The 21,935-nt window shown below is 38.7% G+C and overlaps 1 protein-coding gene across 8 annotated transcripts in view; it reads left to right on the forward strand.

The window, feature by feature from the left end:
* Nucleotides 1-116: 116 nt before the first annotated feature.
* The window catches only part of ATRN (attractin), a 162,104-nt gene continuing 140,285 nt past the window's right edge, over nt 117-21,935 (forward strand). For all 8 annotated transcript variants that reach the window (XM_082428903.1, XM_082428896.1, XM_082428897.1 and 5 more), the window contains exon 1: nt 117-680. In XM_082428903.1, coding sequence (XP_082285029.1) covers nt 298-680 — 383 coding nt within the window. In that variant the 5' untranslated portion in view covers nt 117-297. The remainder of the gene's footprint in view (nt 681-21,935) is intronic.

Here is a 21,935-nt window from a genome sequence, read left to right on the forward strand (position 1 = left end):
CAGAATCCGCGTTAGCGGTCCGCCTCCAGGGCCGCGCGTGCCCCGCCCACGCACGCATGCGCCGGCCCCGCCTCCCGCGCAGCTCTGGCCCCGCCCTCAGGATTGACCGCCCGAGCCACCGTCCGCACAGCCCCGCCCCGCACGGCCAGGCGAAGGAGAGCTGGTCGTGCCCTGTGGTGTGCGCGGGTGCGTGCGCGCGCGCGTGCGTGTGTGTGTGTGTGTTTGTGTGTGTGTGTGTGTGTGTGTGTGTGTGTGTGTGTATATGTGTTCGTGGGGCACCGTCTCAGCCCCGGGAAGATGGTGGCGGCGGCGGCGGCGACTGAGGCGAGGCTGAGGAGGAGGACGGTGGCGACGCCAGCGCCCGGGAGCAGGAACAGCAGGCGGTGCCGGGACTGGGACGCGACCAGGGCTGGGAGGCCAGGGCTGGGGACCCGGCTGCGCCTCCCACGGCGGAGGCGGCGGCTGCTGCTGTTGCTGCTGCTCCCGCCGCTGCTGCTGCTTCCCTGGGCGGCTGAGGCCGCGGCGGCAGCGACGGGGGTATCGGGCTCAGCCGCAGCCGAGGCCAAGGAATGCGACCGGCCCTGTGTCAACGGCGGCCGCTGCAATCCTGGCACTGGCCAGTGCGTCTGCCCCGCCGGCTGGGTGGGCGAGCAATGCCAGCACTGCGGGGGCCGCTTCAGGTGAGTGGGGGGGGGGGGTGTCGGAGGGTAGGGCTCAGCCAGAGGCCAAGGCTTAAGGGCCGCTCGAGACGGCCCCAGGCCGGAGGCGGCTGCCCGACAGAAAGTGGGGGGGGGATAGGGCCGCCCCATGGTGTTTGAGGACCATTTGCTTCCGGGGAGATCATCGTCTCTGGCCTGGGGTCTTCCTGTAAGAGAAGTTGAAAAGGTTCGAGGCAAGGGTGGGGGCACCCCAAAGGGGTTTGGGCGCGGCGGACTACATGGGACGAAAGCTTAGGATCCCGAAGAGTTTCAAAGCCAGTCTCTGAAACTGGGCCTCTTTCGGAAAAACGAGGTATAAAAGAAAAGGTGAGAGAGCCAGTCTTCCTTAAACACTTCTTTTGAACATCCCCTCGTTCTCTAGAGCCTGATGAGTTCCTGGACTGATTGGAGATGTGGGGTACTCCGAAGAAACAGGCCCCTGGGAGAGATTCGTTGTCTGGAGATAGAAGGGAAAAGGGTAGGATTGTGAGATATTAGAGATAGAAGAACCAGCGGTTACTGGCTAAAGGAAAGTGAAGAAACTAGCCTTTGGAAGCTCACTGGAGGAGGCAGATTGGAACAAGGTCTGTCATGGAGAGGGCATCGAAGGAGGTTCCTGTTTGCTCTGGTTTCTGGAGCATATGGAGTTCTGAGTTGGCCTGGTTCAGGGTAGTACCTCTTGGAGAGATCATTCATTAATTAGTAGTTAGCTATTATTTGCTTTAGTTGTGCAAGGATTTCTGGATAATACAAACAAATAGATTAGCCAGACTTTGGCCTAGTCCACAAGGAGTTTGGAATATAGCTAGAGAAAGATTTGTACATAGATAACCATAATCATAAGGGCTACAGAGTCATTCATGCTTTTGGCAGATACTTACTGAACTTTTTTGATGTCAGATGTGGAAGAGTGGGGAAATATGAAGAACAAGACGGACAGGGTCCCTGCTCTCATAGATCTTACATTCTAGTGGGGAGACAGACAGTTAAGAAGTAAATAAATAAGTGAAAGAAAAGAACAAATAATTTTAGGTAATGGTAAGTGCTGTCAAGAAAGTAAGTCAGGATGGCCTGATAGACAATTATAACCAGTTGGTAACTTTAGGAGAAGGCACTCATTTGAAATGACATTTGATCTGAGACCTGAATGAGGCAAGGGAGAACCTGTGGGAATTCAGGGGCAGAGAGGGTGTGACTACCTGAGGGGATACAAGGGATATTTTGAGGAGGAGGTGACGTCGGATTTGAGCACTTGAGGATAGTAGGATTTGGAAGTGTGGCGCTGGGAAAAAAATTTCAGATGGAACAAAGGATGCAAACAGAATTGTGGAGACCAGAAAGTAAAGTATTGCTAGTGCCAGGGTATATAGAAGAGAATTGCGAGAGAGAGGTTTGGAACCATAGAATTATAGACTCACGTAATGTCAGATCTTCAGGGGAACACGGAGAACGTTGAAGAGCTGAGCTCTTTGTCGTTGTGGAGAAAGCGAGTGATTTCAAGACTAGTGTACTGTAGGGCCAGCCTTGTACCTTTAATTAGGGTTCTGGGTAATGTTCTGGTTTATGAACTACATTAATCTATACAAACTTGTTGAGGGCTACTCTGGGTTAGGTTATGAGATTATAGTGGTTAACAAGACAGACACAGTCCTGCTCTTACGGAGCTTACATTCTAGCTTGGGAACAGTAATCAATTTCTTATGATTTTTCTTAAAGCTATGGAAGTGAAGAGGAGGGGGCAAACGGAGGACTTGATTTAGTTTGGAAAGGTAAGGTTAGTGTCTGAATAAGTGGCTTTTGAGTTGAGATCTGAAGGGTGAAATGCCACCACCTACATGGGAGGTGGGGTGCTGAGGGGCCAGTACGTACAGAAGCTTGGAGATGAGAGGGATCATGGCAGGATGGATAGAAAGCCAGGTGGCTGGAGCAGAGAGAGCAAAGGGGAGCATGGCAAGACTGAAGAGATAGGCAGGAGCCAGGCCTTGTGGAGCCCTGTTGGTTGGGTTGAGAATTTTGACCTTTAGCCTGTGAGCAGTAGAATAGCATAGTTCATCTTGTTTTCATGACATTACAGGCTTTTAGATTGGCGCCAGAGCAGGAATGGCCTTTGAAGATGGGGCCAGAGCATTTTGAATTTGAGGAACTTCCACGATCAAGTGAATGGATGGTTGGGTCAGAGGAGAGTTCTTCAAGTTCTGAAAATCTGGGATGCCTTAGTAGACCGTGGGGGCCCACAGGGTGGGGAGGAATATATTATAGCTAGATCAGTCTGTCTGTAATGTTCAGAGAAGGTGGACTCACTTTAAGCATGAGAGATGGTGGGCAACTAGATTGGAACTGTTGACATGGGTCAGGACAGCAGTAATGAGAACTTGAGATAAGCTGTGGGAATGGAGGCAGGGTTAGGTGCTCGGTGAATGACAGATCTTTCTTTGAAACTGGCTTGCTCTTGGGAAGAGAGAGGGGGATGGTGAAGGAAAGAAAACTAGATCCTATCTTAGGTGATTGAGAGGACGGTGTTACCATTAACAGACATAGGGACACAGGAGGAGCAGATTTGAGATGTTTAATTTTGCACATACTGAGATTGGAGTGTTTACAGGGTTTCTGCCTTGTGGGACAGGTGTAAGCATTGGAGTCATCTACATATAGAGAAAGCAGGTCCAAGTGTCCACGTGGACAGTCCAGAGGATTGGAGAAAATCTACTTGTTAGGGGGAACAGCCGGTCCTGCCACTGGTTGTCTCAAATGGCGTCATCCATGAATGAAGGGGCTCCCCTGGTTGTTGTGGACACTCCACTTGAGCCAGTTCCAGCTGGTGTCAGTGCTCTTTCCTGGGCAAAGAGTTATGACCTTTAGTCTGATAATTTCATTATATTTTGTGGGCTTCCAGAATTTGCATTTTAAAAAAAGGAAAGTAAGGACTTCGCTGGTGGTCCAGTGGTAAAGAATCTACCTTCCAATGCAGGGGACGCAGGTTCGATCCCTGGTCAGGGAACTAAGATTCCCATATGCCGCGGGCAACTAAGCCCTCATGCCGCAACTACTGAGCTCGCACACCTCAACTAGAGAGCCCGCATGCCGCAAACTACAGAGCCCACGCGCTCTGGAACCTGCACACCACAACTAGAGGGAGAAAACCCACACACCACAACTAGAGAGAGAACCCACACACCACAACTAGAGTGAAGGCTGCGCGCCCAACAGAAGATTCCACATGCCTCAACGAAGATCCTGCATGCTGCAACTAAGACCCAATGCAGCCAAAGATAAATAAATAAATAAAAAATAATAAATCTTAAAAAAAAAAGAAACAATATTAAAAAAAGTGAAAGTAAGAGGAACTTACATTTCTAGGCTTTAAAAAAAAACCTTTCATTAAATTTTTAGTTGTAGGATTTTTTAGGGGAAGAGTGAAATGTTGGTTTCATTATGTGTTGGTGTATGTCTTGATTTAACTTACAAACCTCTTTGTTATTAAACTTCGAGACATTAGAATGAATACCTTTCTGGTTTGGGTCAGCATTAGGTTGGTGTGATTTTTAAGCCTTTTAGTTCCATAAATCCTGTGTTACAATTGCTGTTATAAGGTCCTTTTCATTAATTGAAAGGAACGGAGGATAATAAGAGGGTTAGATTTCACTGAAGTTATCATACTGAGTCCATACTACGTGCCACAGACCCGGTCAGGCATTTTCATGTATATTGTGCCATTTAATCTTCAGGAGAACTCTGAGGGTGTTGTTTACAATTTGGATTATTGTGTGGTCATAGTTAGAAAATCACTTAATTTTTTTTCCAAATGTAAGATACTATAGAAATGATTAATTACAGAGGATAAGGTTAATGGTGTCAGTTTAATAAAAATAACTATGAAATCTTTGGTGGATGATTTCTAAAGCAATGCCACTTCCATTCATTTTTATGTGATTCAGTAATCATGTTTTTCTACTTGTGATATCACCATCGAAATTTTTCTTTGGAGGATAAATATAGTTTAAGTTAGAAAATAAAGATGTTAAGCTCATTTATGAAATTAATATGCATTTAATTCTTTTAAGTTCCTGTATATAACTTCTGGGAGGTTAGAATACAATAACTTGCTGAATTAGAGCCTTATAGTTACCCATGATATTAATACTGTCTATAGAAGAAAAAGAAAGGCATTTATTGAGCATCTGTTTTGTGCCCATCACATTGCAGTAATAGTAGTAGTAATAGTTGCAGCATAGCTGCTTCCATTTTTCTAGCATTTCTCCATTTTTTCCAGGTGTTGTGTCAAGGGCCTTTTAGAAATTATTCTTTTTAATCCTTAAAGTGAAGTTATTCCCATTTCACAGTTGGGTAAACTGAAGCTTGGAGATACAGAGTAACTTGCCCAAGGTTACACAACTTGTGAAAAATTGAGATTTGAACTCAGGCCTTGTCTAATTCTCAAACATATGCTTTCCATTGTACCATTTGGCCTCTCATTTTTTCTGAGTCTAGTCATCCTTTATGGACATTAGTTGGAAGGGCTGACATAATCCCAACACTCTGAGAAACAAAGGAGGGAAAATAGGTTTGTTACAATAGGAAAGCTAGCATTAAAAAAAAAAATCTTAATTTACTTGAATCTGTCTGGCTACTGGCCTGAGGACATAAATATGATTTTCTAACTAGTGAAGTGAAAATTCTGGAAAATAAAATTTGATAAGGTAAAATAAATACTTATTTTGCTTACAGTAATTACTAAGAAGTATTAACCTGAAGCCCTAAATTTATGTTCATGAATCAAATTTAGACTTGTCTGTTTTTCCCAGTAGAATATAAGCTCCAAGAGGCAGGAATTTTTATCTGTTTTGCTGACTGTTATATTCCCAGAGCCTAGAGCAGTGGCTGAGACATAGTGCTCAATAACTATTGTTGAATGAAGGAATGAAGTTCTGCTATATAGTCTTTATGACTTAAAAAAAAGTTATCTGTACCTATATGACTGCTGTGTTTGTCTTTTGTCCTTTTATTTCTCCTGAATTTCATTGTCTTGTCTTCCACTGTTTGCTGGGCATCTTTATTGGGATGTTGTGCTGTCCACCTCATACTAAGCCACATCGAAGACCAAACTTCTTATCCTCATTGAAAAAAATAGTGTTTTCCTTTGTACTTCCTTATTTCAGTAGCAAATTCTACTTTAGATAACCAAAGGTCAAAACTTAGGAGTAATCTTTTGCTCTTTCTGTTTATTCTCCCTTCTCTAAAGTCTTAGAAATATGTTCCTTTCCGTTCTTCCTGCTGCCATCCTAGTGCACCTGGCCCTTCACCTCATTGCTGAGCTGCCTCTGTTGCACCCTGGCTGGTTTCTTGCACCTCCAGAATACATTCTACCCTGTGTCATATAATCCCCTGAGAACATGTATCACTGTCTTGCTCAGAAACCTTCCTAACATACAGAGGGACATAGGGCCAGATCATTAAACTCCATACCAAGGAGTTTGGGCCTTATCCTCTTGTTTTGTTTTTGTATTTTATTTTATTTTGTTTTATTTTATTTTTTTATTTATTTTGGCCGTGCTGCCCGGCTTGCAGGATCTTAATTCCCTGACCAGGGATCGAACCCATGCCCTGAAAGCACGGAGTCCTAACCACCGGACCACCAGGGAATTCCCTGTTTTTGTTTTTTGATTGAAATACAATTTATGTACAATGTTATGTTAGTTTCAGGTGTACTACATAGTGATCTGACATTTGCATACATTATGAAATGATCACCATGATAAGTTTAGTAACTATCTGTTCCCATACACAGTTACTGTAGTATTATTGACCATATTCCTTATGCTGTATATTACATCCCTGTGGCTTATTTATTTTATAATTGGTTGTTTGTAACTCTTAATCCCCTTCACCTATTTTACCCCTACCTGGGCCTTATCCTCTTGGAATTGACAACATGGTCTAAATTACTGACTTTTTAATACTGAATCTCCCAATGTTCCAATCATGTTGGGCACATGATCCAAACCCTGAGTTACCACGGGCAGTAGTTTTAACTTGTTTCTTTGATACCGCATAACTGGGATTGCCAATTTCCAGCTCAGGATCAGGCTGTTCTCACTGCCCTGTACTTTAGCTCTTTTTATCTAGTTTCACATTCAGAGGCTCATTAATTGTCACTCTATATGTAAATTGTATTGGATACAATTTCTATCAAAGTTCTTTTAGTGACAGATGCCCAACTCAGACAAGCTTAAGAGGAAAAGATGGGAGAGATTTATTGGTTTATGTGACAGAAAAGTCCAGGGGATATTGTTGGCTTCATATGTGGGTAGATCCAGGTGACCAGTTGGTCTCTCTCCTTCTCTCTTTACTGGCCTCACTTTCAGGCAGGCTCTCTTCATGTGATGTCTCCAGGAGCTAAATCAAACTGGAAAAGAGTAACTTTTCCTTAGGAGCGTGTAACAGATAAGGAAGGGTGAGAGTCTCGCTGGTTGGTCCCTTGTCCTTTACTGAAGCAGTCACTGGCTAGTGTCCTGGGAATGTTCTGACTGATCAGACCTGAGTTGGGTACCTCTCTGGAGCTGGGGGATGAGGATCCAACTCCATAGATGGCAGGACTGAGAAAGGGGAAGGAAAACGGAAAACACACTTATTGTCACCAGAAAGTGGGGCCAGTACCGGGCAGGTGAGGACAGTGACATCCCTGCCTATTCTTAGAACCTGCTGTTTGGTGAATACTCAGTAAGTGTTGATGATGACAGTTGGGAATGGTCTGGAAAATATCGTATCATGTAATGAGATGCTGGTCCCCCAGTTTATCAGAAATTCACTCCATGAGGGACCCACTATGTGGAATGTTGAGGTTACTGCAGTGAAGACTTCTGTGTTGAGATTAAGTGTATTGATAATAGAGCCAAGTCATTGAATGGCAGTTATTCATCCCTTGATTTTGTGACAGGGAAAAAAAGAGAGGATTATGGGAGGAATCAACAAAATATGTGCTTATGTTGTGTGAATTTATGTTATTTTGGGTGAAAACTGTATATAAAATACATAATAGACCTTTCAAGTTTTTGGCGGATTCCTGGAAGAGTTTACTTAGATGAAAAGGTAAAAATATGTTTATTGAGTAAAAAGAAAAATTTAGCATGAATGTCTTAATATAATTGCCTAATATGTTTGAAAGCAGGTATCTGACATTTAAACTTTACCTCTGTGAAAGGTTCCCAAGATAGGCAAATGCATTTTATTTACTACAATATAGAAGACAGATGAATATATAGGAAAAAAGCAGAGTATGTTTATGATCAAAACAGTTTTTACTAATTGTGATTAACTTATTTAATAAATTTGTAGGTTATCTTTATCTTGAGAATTAAATATAGAAGTAGGTACCTGTTACTGTGGTTGAACAGAAATCATATTGGTTTTTCTCTTTAAATACAATCTTGTTTCTAAAACTGAAATGAAACTGTGGTTGTACTTTCCCTAATGATTGTATCTAGAAATTCATCAGCCACTAACCTATTATGAAACTTGTTTCTCATTTATACTCTACTGTTTTCTGTGATTTCCCAAATGCATTGTGGCAAAAGTGACTCTTATTCGTATACTATATACTAATGTAATCCTTTGTTTTGTTACTTTCTTCCTTCCATTTTTCCTTTTCTCCCTATACTTTCAAACTGGCCCTTTATTGTTAGCCTGACTTTTTCTATTTTTTCCTCCTTAGGGTGACTTTCTTTTATTTACCTTGCTTTTTTCTTTCTCCTCATTTTATTGATGTCATATCCCTTTAACTGCTTTTCTTTTAACACGTGAGACCCTGGTTCGATTTTATCCTTTCAGTTTTTAATTCTTTAAGTTTTCTGTTTTTTCAAGTACATTTTGAGTGAACCTTAATTCAGGCTATTTATTTACGTGTGTACTTATCTAGAATTCTCTTTCACTTATAGAAGTTAATTTTAGTTATGGCTGAATTGCCTCTTTATTTTTTTAGAATTTGACATTAACGGTGTACAGTTATTAAGTTGAATGAATTTTCCAATTAATTCCTCTTGGTACTTTTTGCATTCTAATTAAGAATTTTCTAATTTGTTTATTAATAAGCCTATAAGCATTAGAGGCTGAAATTGTGTCAGGTGCTGTTAAGGGACACAAAAGTAACCTCTTGACCAGTGTTTCCTATATTTTTTGGTTCACAAATCCTTTCACAAAAATGTATAATCTTGTGGACTATCTTAATTACGCATTAAAAAAAATGTATCCTATTTTTGATATGGTGATTTTAAATAGTAAAAAGTAATTTCCTATTAAACATTATAACATACATTTTGAATACAATTTGTAATGATATTCACAATATAAAAAGAAAAATTTCTTTTCACTCTTTAACATGTGGGCACATGTTTAATGTATTTTAAATTAATTGAGTAAGGAGAAGCATATATTTATACAAAATAAAAAGTGACATTTAGTTTTGGAATCGAATATATATTAAAATAGAGATTGTATTTGGCTCTGCTTTATACTATAGAAGTAGACAACTTTCCTGTCCTCATGTTTGTTATTCCTGCATTTGTGCTTTAAAAATTATTTCTTAGAATTTTTTTGTGTTTTGTTTCTAAATGATAAAATGATAGTGGTTTTCAGCTGTTTGTAAGCATTCCTTTGCAAATAGCATACTTCCTGTGTGGATGGTTTTTCAAAATTGAATGAAAAGGCCAAACTGGCTGTAATTGTCACTTAATTTTCCCCTTTCACATTGGTTTTTGAAATACTGGAGACATCTTACAAAGTTACACAGGGATTTTAATCAGAAGGTTTAGCAAGATGATCTTGAGGCAAATTTGCAGAATTAGATTCATTTCATGCCCTTCCCTAACATGTATTTAAATATCATGTCTTATGCATCTCTTTTAATAGATGCCATTACTGTCTTTTAATTGGAACATCATTTGGACTACTGGTTGAGAAACACTGACCAACCCTGACCGAGTAACTGGTTGCTTTGGTGCGTGTATTTGGTGCTGGTTCAGTCTCTGAACTAACTTTAACTTCCTTTTAACATGAAATATTTTAAGCTTGTGGAAGAGATACAAAGAATAATAAAATGAACATCTGTGTACCTGCAACCTAGCTCTTCTGAATTTCCTTCATATTAATATTATTATTACTACATAATAAGTTGTGTAATATAAAATATTACAGATATCACCAAGGTTCCTATATTACTCCTTCCTAAATCTGTTTACCTTAACTCTCCCCAGAGGTAACTAGTGTGGTGAAGTTGATGTTTATTATTTCTCTTGCATGTTTCTATTTCACTACAGATACACACACACAGTGTCTTGTTTCCAAAAACAAGATCAAGTTTTCAAACTTTATAAAAAGTAATCATTCTGTAACATGTTATTTTCCCCACTCCCAAACCTAATTTTTTATGCTTTTGAGATGTTTGTGTTGATAAATGTAGTGCTAGTTGATTTCATAGCTATATTCATTACAGAATTCCAATTTATTTACCTATTTTTCTGCTGCTGGGCATTTAGATTTTTCCAGCTTGTGCTGTTACGAATAGTGCTACAATTAACATTTTTACATATCTCTTTGTGTACCTGTATATGATTTTTCTCTAGGGCTTTGATCTTCAAACTTTTGAAGCACCTCCAAAATATTTAAAAATTCTATTTACTTCCTTGAATACTTTTAGGTTGACATGCAGTTGACATACACCATTTTTTAAAAATGTCTTTATGTAGTTGCAAAGAATGTCATTTCTGGTGTATTATAAATAGAGTTACTGAAAAAACCCATGATATTACTTTACAAAATTTATTGGGTACCTGCAAATTTTATAGCAGTTTGTTAACCATTCTCACTCTTTAAAAATACGTGTTTAGGGTCTTCTTTGACAGTCAATTTTTGCAGTGTCCCTTTTTTTTTTGCCTAAATTCTTATTTTCATTCTAATTCCTCTGTACAATTTTCCGCCCCTGGGTTATGAGTTCTGTCCACTGATCTAGATGTCAGATAACATAAAACTCACCATTTTAAAGTGTACAATTACGTGATTTTCAGTGTATTCATAAAGTTGTGCAACCATCATCACTATCTAATTCCAGAATATTTTCATTATGCCAAACAGAAACCCTGTACCTGTTAGCAGTCACTCCCCATTCCTCCTTCCTCCCAGTGCCTGACAACCACAGTCTACTTTCTGCTGATGGATTTTCTATCCTAGGCATTTGTGGTCATTTGTGACTGACTTCTTTTACTTAGTGTAATGTTTTCAAGATTCATCCATGTTGTATCATATTATCAGTACTTCATTCCTTTTTATGGCTGAATAATATTCCATAGTATACATATACCACATCTTATTAATCCATCCATTAGTTGATGGACATTTGGGTTGCTTCCACCTTTTGCCTATTATGAATAATGCTGCTGTGAACGTTCATGTACAAATTTTTGAGTGGACATATGGGTATGTCTCTTGGGTGTTTGCCTAGAAGTGGAATTGATGGGTCCACGGTAACTCAATGTTTACTTTTTGAGGAAGTGCCAAACTTTTTCACAGCAACCGTACCAGTTTACATTCCTACCAGCAGCGTATGAGAGTTGCATTTTCTCCACGTTCTCATCAATACTTATTTTCTGAGGTTTTATTTATTCATTCATTCATTTATTTTTTAAAAAAATATTTATTTGGTTGCATTGGTCTTAGTTGCAGCACGCGGGATCTTCGTTGTGGCATGTGGAATCTTTCGTTGCGGAGCGAGGGCTCTTCGTTGCAGTGCGCGGGCATCTCTCTTGTTGTGGCGTGGGGACTTCTCTCTAGTTGTGGTGCGCAGGCTTGGTAGTTGCATCACGTGGGCTCTCTAGTTGTGCGCACATGCTTAGTTGCCCAACGGCATGTGGGATCTTAGTTCCCCAACCAGGGATCAAACCTGTGTCCCCTGCATTGGAAGGTAGATTCTTTTTTTTTTTTTTTTTTTTATTTATTTATTTATTTATTTATTTATTTATTTTTAGCTGTGTTGGGTCTTTGTGCGAGGGCTTTCTCCAGTTGCGGCAAGTGGGGGCCACTCCTCATCGCGGTGCGCGGGCCTCTCACTATCGCGGCCTCTCTTGTTGCGGAGCACAGGATCCAGACGCGCAGGCTCAGCAATTGTGGCTCACGGGCCCAGTTGCTCCACGGCATGTGGGATCTTCCCAGACCAGGGCTCGAACCCATGTCCTCTGCATTGGCAGGCAGATTCTCAACCACTGCGCCACCAGGGAAGCCCTGGAAGGTAGATTCTTAACCACTGGACCACCAGGGAAGTCCCATTCATTTATTGTTATAAAATTATTTATATAAATAAATGAATGAATGGCCATCCTAGTAAGTACAAACTGGTATCTCATTATGGCTTTGATTTGTATTTCCCTAATGACTATTGGTTTTTAGTATCTTTTCATGTGCCTGTGTGGCCATTTGTATATCTCCTTTGGAAAAATGTCTACTCCAATCATTTGACCATTTTAAAAATTATTTGTCTTTTTATTGTTGAGTTGTAAGAGTTCTTTATATGCTCTGGATATTAGACCCTTGTCAGATATATGATTTGCAAATAATTTCCTCTCATTTTGTTGGTTGTTTTTCACAAGAACAACCTTGATAATGCTTTTTACATATAAAAGTTTAAAATTTTGATGAAGTCTAATTTTTCTATTTTTGTTTGTTTGTTCATTTGCTTGTGCTTTAAGTGTCTTTCTTATCTAGGAAACCATTTCCTAATCCAAGGTCATGAAGATTTATATCTGTGTTTTCTTTTTAAGAGTTTTATAGGGTTAGCTTTTACATTTTGGTCTTTGATCCATTTTGAATTAATTTTTGTACGTGCTGTGAGGTAGTGGTTCCACTTCATTCTTTTGCGTGTGGATATCCAGTTGTTCCAGCACCATTTATTGAAGAGAATGTTTTTTCCCCATTGAATGGTCCTGGTACCCATGTCAAAAATCAGTTAACTCTAGATGAATGGGTTTATTTCTAGACTCTCAGTTATGTTCCCTTGACCTATATGTTTGTTGTTATGTCAGTACCAGACCATCCTGATTAGTTTGTAATAAGTAGTTCTGTAATAAGTTTCAAAATCCTCATATATAGTTTTTAAAAAGTTTTATTTTGAGATAATTGTCGATCCATATACAGTTCTAAGAAATGATAGATTTCTTACATCTGTCACCCGTTTCTCTTAATAGTAACATCTTGCATAACCATAGTACAAGAGCACAACCAGAATATTGGCATTGATACAGTCCATCAACCTTATTCATATTTCACCAGTTTTATGTGCACTAATTTGTGTGTGTATGTGTATTTCCCCCATAGAAGTTTATTCTAATATAGTTCTATGCTTGAAGATAGTTTGAGTATCCTATCTTTTCTGTAATAAGGATTTGTAAATAAATGATTTTTTTTTCAGCTTTCTATGACCATGAGACTACATGCTGAAGATTTTCTTCTGAATTAACTAATTATTACAGTTATTTGTAGTATACAGCTGAGCAAACAACACAAATCTAATACACATTTTTTGAAAAAGCTTTTAAACATTTTTTATTGGAAAAGCATCTCTTGTTGAGATGGATAGTACTTTTAAAGATCTGTGATGAGGGACTTCCCTGGTGGCACAGTGGTTGAGAATCCGCCTGCCAATGCAGGGACACGGGTTTGAGCCCTGGTCCGCGAGGATCCTACATGCTGCAGAGCAACTAAGCCCATGCACCGCAACTACTGAGCCTGCACGCCTAGAGCCTGTGCTCCACAAGAAGGGAAGCCACCACAATGAGAGGCCCGCGCACCGCAACGAGGAGTAGCACCCGCTCGCCGGAACTGGAGAAAGCCCTCGCGCAGCAATGAAGACCCAACGCAGGCAAAAAAAAAAATCTGTGATGAAATAATTTACTGTTAGAATGAGACAGAGTTTAGTGTAAATATTAATCCCTTTTTTCCCCTTTGGTAAATGTAAAACTAATAAATCTTGTTAACATAAATAAGTTTGTTTTATTATTTTTTAAAATATTTATTTATTTATTTTTTGGCTGTGATGGGCCTTAGTTGTGGCATGCGGGATCTTTCATTAGTTGTGGCGCACAGGCTTAGTTTCCCTGTGGCATGTGGGATCTTAGTTCCCTGACCAGGGACCGAACCTGTGTCCCTTGCATTGCAAGACGGATTCTTAACCACTGGACCACGAGGGAAGTCCCAAATAAGTATCTTTAAATGGAAGAAACTTTGTTGTGGCAGGGTCTCTCAAGTATTTGAACTCCTTTAAAATTATATGCCAAAAGTCAAATGATAGTCCTTCATCGAAAATTTGTTTTAAGTATGTACCAGGCAACAGCTGAGTTATATCTGCCTTCAGTTTTGTTGTAAGCAAAAAATTGGAAACCACCTGACTTTCAAAAGGATTTATTACTTAGTCATTATAGGAGTAAAATTGCTGGGTCAGAGCACTTCAATTTTAGATATTACTAAATTGTTCTTAAAAGGGATTGGTCTAGATTTTACTCCCATGTTGGGATTCATTTCACTCGTTCATGTTTGGGTGTTCTAGTTCTTTTTTCACTCCAATCTGATGGGTATGAAATTGTATATGGTGGTTTTATTTTGCATTCTCTTGATTACTAGTAAGAGTGACTATCTTTCAATATGTTTAAAGGCCATATTTGGGGGCTTCCCTGGTGGCGCAGTGGTTGAGAATCTGCCTGCTAATGCAGGGGACACGGGTTCGAGCCCTGGTCTGGGAAGATCCCACATGCCGCAGAGCGGCTGGGCCTGTGAGCCACAGCTACTGAGCCTGCGCGTCTGGAGCCTGTGCCCCGCAACGGGAGGGGCCGCGATAGTGAAAGGCCCGCGCACCGCGATGAAGAGCGGTCCCCGCACCGCGATGAAGAGTGGCCCCCACTTGCCGCAACTAGAGAAAGCCCTCGCGCGAACCGAAAGACCCAGCACAGCCAAAAATAAAAATAAATAAATAAAGGCCATATTTGGTTTATGTTCATTTGAATTGCTTTTTCTTGCCTTTTGCCCATTTGTCATTTGGGTTGATTTTTAAATTAGTTCATAGGAGTTCTTCATATATTCTGTATATTAATTGTGGGATTATATATGCAGCAATGATCTTCTTTTAGTAAATGGCTTATTTTATTTCACAGTTTAAAAATTTTACCTATAATTGATTGGATAAATAATTGATAAGAAGGAACAAATATTACAGAAGAATTCTGAATATTATAAGCAGATACTTCCCCGTTTAGGATGTGGAGCTTAATTTCTCTCCACTGCCCTCCTTGAGTATAGGCTGTATTTAGTGAATCTTATCCAAAGAGTAGAATATGGAGAGGGGAAAAATAGTAACTTTACAGTAGAGAAACTTGGCAAGCACTACCTTGACCAAATGACCAGGGTTAACATTGCTGTGGTATAATGTGTTGATATCATGTGCCCCCTGATATGATGTGATTAGGAGGGTATATTGCTTCTGTGGCATTTTTCCAAAAGCCCCATAACCCCAATGTAATCATGAGAAAAACATCAGACAAATTGAGGGACATTCCGCAAAATGCTTGATAGTACACTATCTCAAAACTGTCAAGGTCATGAAAAACAAGGAAACACTAAGAAACTGTCATAGACCAGGGGAGACAAAGGAGACATGATGAATAAATGTAATGTGGTATCCTGGAACAGAAAATAGTATATTAGTGTAAAAACTGGAGAACTTGGAATAAAGTCTGGCGTTTAGGGAATAGAAAAGTACCAATATTGGTTTCTTAGTCTGGCAAATGTATCATAGTAATTTAATATGTTATCATTAGGTGAAACTGGATAAGAGGTGTCTGGGAATTCACTGTATCATCTCTGCAACTTTTCTGTAAATCCAAAATTATATTTTAAAAAAATTTATTAAGAATTTTTTACTTAATTTTGTTGAATCTAAGATGCCATCAATTATAAGATACACCATTATTTTATGTACTACTAAGAAAAATGTTTCTAGTATTATTAAGATATTGGTATCAGTTCTAAGAAGCACCTTGATTTCAGAGATATTAAATGAGAAAAAAAAGGCATATCTTAGAACAGATGAAATATGGTCTTTTTTTAAATTGGTAATGCATTCAAAAGCTACAAAGGGGTATATGGTAGAAAGTTTTCCTTTCCCTCTCTGGGAATAGTCTGTCATCAGTTGTGTAGCTTTCCAGATATGTTAGCAGCATATATAAACAATTGCATATTTTGTATGTTCTTCCTCCTTCCTTTTTACATAAGAATGGCATATTTCCCCAATGATCTGTACTTTGCTTTTCCCTCTCCATCCTCACTGAGCAGCATATCTTAGAGATTCATACCAGTACATTTGAAAAAAAATTCTTTGGTATTCCATTGTATGGTTGTGTCTTAATTTATATAAAGGTGTTGAATGACCTTGTATACATGTCATTTCACACATTTCTGGATGTATCTTTAGGTTTAGTTCTCAGAAGCAAAATTGCTTTATCAGAGGGATATGTGCATTTTAGATTTTGTTAGGTATTGCCAAAAAGCTTTCCATAGAGATTTAGCCAACTTACATTACCAGCAGCAATTATGGCTTGTCTTTAACTTTCTTTATGGTGTCTTTTTAACAGAAATTTAAATTTTAATGTAGTCAATTTTATCATTTTTTTTCCTTTATGGCTTGTGCTTTTTTTGTTATATTAAAAAATTCCTTTCCTTTACTCACCTTGTCAAGATATTCTCCTGTATTTCTTCCTCAACATTAAAAAATATTTGCTTTTTCACTTTTTGATCTTTCTTCTGCCTGTAATTTATTTTTATGTATAGTTTGTTGTAATGACCTAATTTAGTTATTTTTATTTGGTAAGCAGTCGTCCCAGTCCCATTTATATAATAGTATACTTTCCTCCCTACAGATTTGAAATACACCTTAGTTACATAAAACTTCAAATTTCTCTTGGTTGTTTTTAGCCCTTTGTTCCTTTTATTTCAACAAAAATCCTTGTTGAGATTTTTGATTGGAATTTCACCTGATATTGAGATTAGCCTGGAGAAGTTCGTCATCTTTATCAATAGAGTCTTCTCATCTAGAACATGCTTTATATTTCCATTTATTTAGGTATCTTTTATGTCTTTAAGTAAATTCTTATAACTTTTTTCAAAATCGTCTCACATACTTTTATTGGATTTACCCCTAGATATATAATTTTGTTGCTATTGCTAAACCTAATTGATTACTGTAGTACATAGGAATGAAATTTTTGATTTTTATTTTTATCAGTATTATCATTATAACAGTAAGCAATATTTAGCTCATAAGTCTCTGTGGTTATCTGGGTGACTTGGCTGATCTCTAGTGAGCTTACCTGTATGGGTCTAGGCAGGAGCTTAGCGGGGCTTATCTGGTAGGGATGGGGTGTCGAAACTCTCTAATCCTCCTTGAACCAGAAACTATCTGATTCTTACCATCATTGTGATGGTAGAAGTGCAAAAGCAGAATTGATTTTCTTATATATTGAACTTATATCTAGGAAACCTTCTGAAATTCTTGCAGTACTTAGAGCTTGTGAATTCTACTAAGTTTTCAATGTTGATAATCATGCTGCCAATAAATTGTAATAGTTTCTTTCTTTTTTTTAAAATACATTTATTTATTTTATTTATTTTTGGCTGCACTGGGTCATCATTGCTGTGTGCAGGCTTTCTCTAGTTGTGGCGAGCGGGGGCTACTCTTCGTTGCGGTGCACAGGCTTCTCATCGCGGTGGCTTCTCATGTTGCAGAGCACGGGCTCTAGGCGTGTGGGCTTCAGTAGTTGTAGCACGTGGGCTCAGTAGTTGTGGCTCGTGGGTTCTAGAGCGCAGGCTCAGTAGTTGTGGCACATGGGCTTAGTTGCTCCTCAGCATGTGGGATCTTCCCGGACCAGGGCTCGAACCTGTGTCCCCTGCATTGGCAGGCGGATTCTTAACCACTGCGCCACCCGGGAAGCCCGTAATAGTTTATTTCTGATCTGTATACTCTGTGCTTCTTTTTCTTGTCTAATTATTGAATTGTTTAAGGTCTATAGGACATTGTTGAACAGTCTTGTTTCTGACTTCAAAGAAATCTTCTAGAATAGGTCCTGGCACATAGTAGGTGACCAGTGATCATATAGCTTTTGTCCTTTAATCTGTTAATGTGTTAAGTTACACTGATAGACTTCCTAATTGTTTGACCATCCTTATATCCCTGAAATGAACTCAATTTGGCCATGATATATTTTTTAATATAGATTTTCTGGATTTGATTTGGTAATATTTTGTTTTGGGTTTTTATATCTATGTTCATGAGGTTTTCTTTTGGCAAGGGTATCACATTTTGTCTATTGTCTTTATTTTGTCTTCACCCTTAAATGCTGATATGTTTGGGGACAGAATTTAAGACCGTCTCTATAGAGAACTGGCCAGATCAGGGAGTTGGGCTGAGCTATTGTAGGAGAATAAGCTTGGATGAGAATTTAATCTGGGGCATCATTGGCCTAGGGATAGAAGAGGGATAAAATGGGGAGAGAAGAGGGACAAAAATGGGAGTGGTTTTGTAGGCTGAGTGAATGGGATGAGGTAAAGGAAGAGTTGATAAGTTTTGAAAGATAGGGTGGATGATGACAAAATTGTGGGGGGAAAAAAGAAAAACCAAGAGGTAAAAAGAAGTGGATTTAATTACTTAAATTTTTAATATAGGAAATATTGGTTTGAAACGGGTCTAGCTTTGTGCTAGAAATATAGTTTGGGCAGTTATTATCATATAGACGCTAGAGGAAGCTGTGAATGCATATGGGATTGCATTTAGGGGGATCATAGAGAACTGGATTCAGGGCAACTCCAAGGACAGAGCCCAGGATTTGAGCAAAGGAATTGTCCCTTTTATGGAGTCTTTCAAGGTAGATGATTTATTACTTTTTACAAATGTGAGGGATCCATATTACTTTGTGGTAGTTTTGATTATCATTATGGATGGTTATAGTAGGATATTCTAAACATTAAAGCATATAGAACTCATACTAGTTATAGATTTATTATTTTTTTTTTTTTTTTTTTTTTTTTAAATTTTTATTTATTATTTATTTATTATGTTTATTTTTGGCTGTGTTGGGTCTTCGTTTCTGTGTGAGGGCTTTCTCCAGTTGCGGCGAGTGGGGGCCACTCTTCATCGCGGTGCGCGGGCCTCTCACTATCGCGGCCTCTCTTGCTGCGGAGCAGAGGCTCCAGACGCCCAGGCTCAGCAGTTGTGGCTCACGGGCCCAGCCGCTCCGCGGCACGTGGGATCCTCCCAGACCAGGGCTCGAACCCGTGTCCCCTGCATTGGCAGGCAGATTCTCAACCACTGCGCCACCAGGGAAGCCCTAGATTTATTATTTTTAAATAATTAGGATGTGTTTAATCTGTTACATTTTAGGGCTATTACTATAAATTTTCATGATGAACTTTTCTCATTGTATGTTGATTTTAAAGAATTATTAGGTCAAAAATTTCTAACTAAAAATGAAAGTTTAGAATGTAGAAGTATTTTTAGTATTGGTGTCAAAAATTCAGCCACTTACTTTAACACCTAGAAATTCCAAGATTGTATGTGGAAGATTTGTTCTTAATTCGGAGTATGTACTAGAATCATTTGTGGAGCTTTTAAAGACACTAATGCAATGCTGGGTCCCAACTGAGAGTGGTTAGTGTTGTGGCCCTATCATTTATTGTTTGTTTTTTAAGCCTCTGTGGGTGATTTTGTTGTATACTCCAGTTGAGAACCCTACATCATGGATTTGGGCAGGGGCTAAATTTGTTAGTGTATTTTGTTTCTTGGTTATATAGTTAACTTCTTTGCTTAATACTGTGACAGTAGAGGCCAGAATACCAGCAGATTAGTTGATCTGTCCTCCTGAGACTATTTGCATTTTTATGTGAACTTGAATTATGAAACAAAATTCAGTAGCAGGTTAGTCTGGGCTCAGATCACTAAGAGGACTAGTTAAATAAAATATGGTATGTCCACACAATGGAGTAGCTATAAAAAGGAATGAGGATAATCTACATATCAGCTATGTGGTCATCTCAAGACTATATTGTTAAATGGAAAAAGCAAGGAGCAAAACAATGGCATTGTATGCTACTAGTTTTCAAATAAAGAGGCTATACAAATATATACATCTACATTGTTGTGTATATACATAGACCAAACAAGGGAATGATAAACCAAAAACTAAGAAAAATGATTACTCTATGGAAAGGGAGGGAATGGGGTGCAGAAACAGGTATAGAACTTAGACTTCTGAATGTACTTTGTGGATTAGGTTTTAGAATCATGCAAATGCCTTACCATATTATAAAACAAAAATGAAATAAAATTAGAGAAAAAAGGTAATTCCTAAAAATCAAATGCAAAATGAAATGTGAACCTAAATGTATATCAAGTTTGAGGCTGAAGCACATAGAGACTATTTCAAGTCACTTTGAAGCATAGTAATTTGGATGTTTCTAGTGGTATATACTCCCAAAGATAAGGAACTGCAAAGATATCATAAACTGATTTTAGTAATCATATAACTGGTAGTAATATTGGTATTGTTATTCTGGAGGTGTGTATCATAAAGTAAACAAGTGAATACTTATATTGGATTGAGACCCTAGATTTTTGAATGGAAAAGAGATATAATCAGAGAGTTGGGTAAGAATTCTAGTATCCTAAATTTGAGTTGGAAATGTCAGTATGAGCTCATGATGTATTTTTTCCCTTTTAAAAATGTATTTCCTAATTCTCTCTGCTGAAAAATCTCAGAAATTAAGCTAAGTGACATTAAGCACTTCTAGTGTCAGACTTTGTTCTCTTAAAAAATAATTCTCACTAGAAGGAACCTGGGGTACCTTGGAAAAATGACTTATTTCAGGTTGGAGTCAGAAAATCTATAGTATGAGCCTGGAACATATTATCATATCACATCACAAGCTATTGGGGAGATTTCTGTTTCTATCAATGGTAGAATAGCTTTTTCTAAGGCAGCACTCCAACTGAGAACAACTAGAAAAGCTGGAAAAATATTTTTTAAAAGTCTGTATGGAAGCTTTGGAGAGTGAGCAAGGCAAACAACAAGGACTTGAGAGGCCAAAATTTTGGAGAAAAGGAGAGCACAGAGGGGTGAGGCCAACTTTTGGTATAGGTTTCCCCATGGAGTGATTGGCCGATTTGAAACATGTAGCTAAGAGGTTGAGCAGAAAGTGGTGGCAGACATAAAAAGGAACGAAATTGAGTCATTTGTTGAGACGTGGATGGATCTAGAGACTGTCATACAGAGTGAAGTAAGTCAGAAAGAGAAAAACAAATATCGTATATTAATGCATGTATGTGGAACCTAGAAAAATGGTACAGATGAGCCAGTTTGCAGGGCAGAAGTTGAGACACAGATGTAGAGAATGGACATATGGACCCCAAGGGGGGAAAACTGCGGTGGGGTGGGGATGGTGGTGTGCTGAATTGGGCGATTGGGATTGACATGTATACACTGATGTGTATAAAATTGATGCCTAATAAGAACCTGCAGTATAAAAAAACAAAACAACTAAAAAATAAAAAATAAAGTAGCTAAAATACAGTGACAGCTTACTACAGAATCTTCATCCAAGGAAATGCAGAGCAAAGTCCATTGTTGCAAGTATTTTAGAAAATACATTTTTACAACAGAAAGAAAACTATTTTAAGTCTTATATGACAAGGAAACAGGCTGCTCTGAAACCCCAAGGAATCAGTAACTAGTGAAATTCCTACTCTCGACTGACTAGAAAGCAGGAAAGCAAGATCATCCTCAATCCTGAATGGAGTGTAGAAAAGGAGGCCAAAGACGTCTCATCCAATTTAAGCTAGAAAAGAGATTACTAGGCTTGAGTTTACATTAGCTTTTTATTTTGTTCCCTATTTTGAAATGATTGTACTTAATCATGAAATATAATGTGAATAAGTTGTTCCTAGCTGACTTACAAACATTCAAAAAAAAAAAAAAAAAGAAAGTGGTGGCAGAGAGGCTGAGATACTAAGCAGAGTTTTTGGTAGTCATGCAGAATTGAGAGACAGAATTGGAGTTCAGAGCTTGCAAAGAATACTGGAAAACACCTCAAGCTTTTAACTGGGAACCCTGAAGGATAGACTACACTTTATGCTTAAGGGTGAACTCAAAATAGATCAGCTCT

This window comes from Balaenoptera physalus (assembly GCF_965194825.1).
Source record: "Balaenoptera physalus genome assembly, chromosome: 16".
NCBI lineage: Eukaryota > Metazoa > Chordata > Mammalia > Artiodactyla > Balaenopteridae > Balaenoptera > Balaenoptera physalus.